The following is a 2,376-nucleotide window of genomic DNA, read 5'->3' as shown; positions in this document are numbered from 1 at the left end:
ACGGGTGGAGTGTGAGACCCAGAGAGAGAGAGAGAAAGAAAGAAAGAAAGAAAGAGAGAGATAAGGGACAAGCCAGATCAAATATTTGAATTTTTTCCTTGGAAATGAACACTGACTTCAAGTGACCTGAAGAAATAAAAGAGGATCTCAGAAAACTTGAAAATCACCGAACAAAAATCTAGGTCGTCCAGGGAGGAACTCCCTCCTGGTGTCAAGGACAGCAGCTGGAGGACAACAGAGGACATTTCCAGAGGTGAGCACTCTCCAAACTATGACCTCCTTCGAGCCCCAGGACCAGTCACCTCCCCGTTGCGGCCCCCAGTTTCCCAGCCTGGGCCAGGAGCCTCCGGAGCTCAGCATGTACAGCGACTGCTACTATCCTCCTCCCTCCCTGCCCAGCCCTCAGCGCACCGCCCCGTCCACCTATGACCTGGGCGACTACGCCAGCTCCACCCACAACCCCTATCTGTGGTTCAATGGCTCGGGCATCAACGCACCCCCCTATCTGGCCACCACCGGGCCCCCTGGGAACCCCGGACCCCCATTCGTCCCCCAACACTACGGCATGCAGAGGCCCTACCTGGGGCCCGGGGGTGCCGGGGGGCCTGGAGGGGAGCTGGGAGGCTGGTTCTCCCTTCCTTCTCAGGAGGACCTGATGAAGCTGGTCCGGCCCCCCTACTCCTACTCTGCGCTCATCGCCATGGCAATCCACGGGGCCCCTGAGCGCCGGCTGACTCTGAGCCAGATCTACCAGTACGTGGCTGACAATTTCCCCTTCTACAATAAGAGCAAGGCTGGCTGGCAGAACTCCATACGACACAACCTGTCGCTCAACGACTGCTTCAAGAAGGTTCCGCGAGACGAGGATGATCCAGGTAAGACTCTCTCCCTGATCCCCTATCGTCTGCTCTCGTCTACCGTTGACCTTGAGGATTGAACTCAAGAATCCAATCAACGAACCTTTCTGTAAACACACTTCGCTCAGATCATAGCCCTGATTTTCTGTTGGCAATGTTTTCCTTTTTTATTATTGAACAACATTATGTCATTGTTTAATAGAGTTGTCATTGCCTGTGTTGAAACTGCTTATAATCTCTAATGCACTCCTCGACATCTCTACTCCCAGGAAAGGGTAACTACTGGACACTAGATCCAAACTGTGAGAAGATGTTCGACAACGGAAATTTCCGCAGGAAGAGGAAGAGGAAGTCGGATGTCTTGTCCGGTGGCGAGGACGGATCCGGGGGTCCGGAGTCTGCTGATAACGAGAGGGGCAGCCCCAAGCACCCTGGTAACCCTGCCATTGACATGTCCCCCATCCCAGAGAGAATCCCCTCCCCCACCTCCACTGGCCCCGCCCCCTGCTTAAGCAGCTTCCTGTCTGAGATGTCTGGAGTGGCAGTTGGGGGAGCCAATGAGGTTGGTGAAGACATGCTCAACAGATCCCTGTCCGTCAACCTGCCCATGGATGGGAATCAGAGGCCTACACAGCCTGGGTTTTTGGTAGTTACTCTCCCAGCCATGGAGCAACGGAGTGGGCTTCGCCACTGCCTCCTCCCCCTACCCTCTCCTCCTCACCCACTCAATCCTCCCTGGGGTACAGCAGCTCCATTCTCAGTCAGTATAATGGGCACTTCTACCCAGGCCTGGGCTCATCAGGGATCCTTTATCCCAGAGAAGGCACAGAGGTGTGAAGAGGCTGGCGAGAGAGACTGAATTGAACTGGAGAGTTGGGTGAGATACTTTGAGCTTCTGACTGGCAATGGGTTGGGAGCCATCAGAGAGAGAGAGAGAGAGAGAGAGAGAGAGAGAGAGAGAGAGAGAGAGAGAGAGAGAGAGAGAGAGAGAGAGAGAGAGAGAGAGAGAGAGAGAGAGAGAGAGAGAGAGAGAGAGAGAGAGGAGAGAGCGAGAAGAGAGAGAGAGAGAGAGGAGAGAGAGAGAGAGAGAGAAAAGAAGGAAACTTGTTACAATACACACACACACTTTTGGAGTTGATCGTTTGCGCTGACACGGTGGGTTGAGCTTGCTAGCGTGTGACTGTCGTGTTAGAAGGGACCTATTCCCACAGGAACCGTTGACTCAGCACCGATGCTTCAGAAAAACACTCCCTAGAACCCTACACTGAGATCTCACTGATTACCAAACCTCAGTAGTCTGAAGTCTTATCCTGTGGTTAACAGATCTCACTCCTTTGTAGATTCATTAGCTGAAATGAGTCATTTCAGCTAATGCTGACTCATTTCAGCTAATGCTGAAATGAGTCTATGAACTCAAATGACGTACTAGTGAAAAGGATATACCTTGTTAAAGTAAACAGTGCATGTTCTGTTGATGACACGGCATCACTGCCAGGAGTAGTACTTTTGAATTTCGAAA

The 2,376-nt window shown here is 52.3% G+C and overlaps 1 protein-coding gene across 1 annotated transcript; it reads left to right on the top strand.

Moving 5' to 3' along the window:
• On the top strand, positions 1-1,883 carry foxi3b (forkhead box I3b). The gene is given in 3 exon segments (XM_067247947.1): positions 1-875; positions 1,127-1,495; positions 1,498-1,883. Coding segments are annotated over 3 exon segments (1,170 nt in total). The 5' UTR covers positions 1-271; the 3' UTR covers positions 1,695-1,883.
• The last annotated feature ends 493 nt before the right edge of the window (positions 1,884-2,376 follow it).

This window comes from Osmerus mordax, chromosome 12 (assembly GCF_038355195.1).
Source record: "Osmerus mordax isolate fOsmMor3 chromosome 12, fOsmMor3.pri, whole genome shotgun sequence".
NCBI classification, from domain to species: domain Eukaryota; kingdom Metazoa; phylum Chordata; class Actinopteri; order Osmeriformes; family Osmeridae; genus Osmerus; species Osmerus mordax.
Note: the sequence above shows the minus strand (reverse complement) of the source record. Positions and strands in the feature narration are given on the sequence as shown.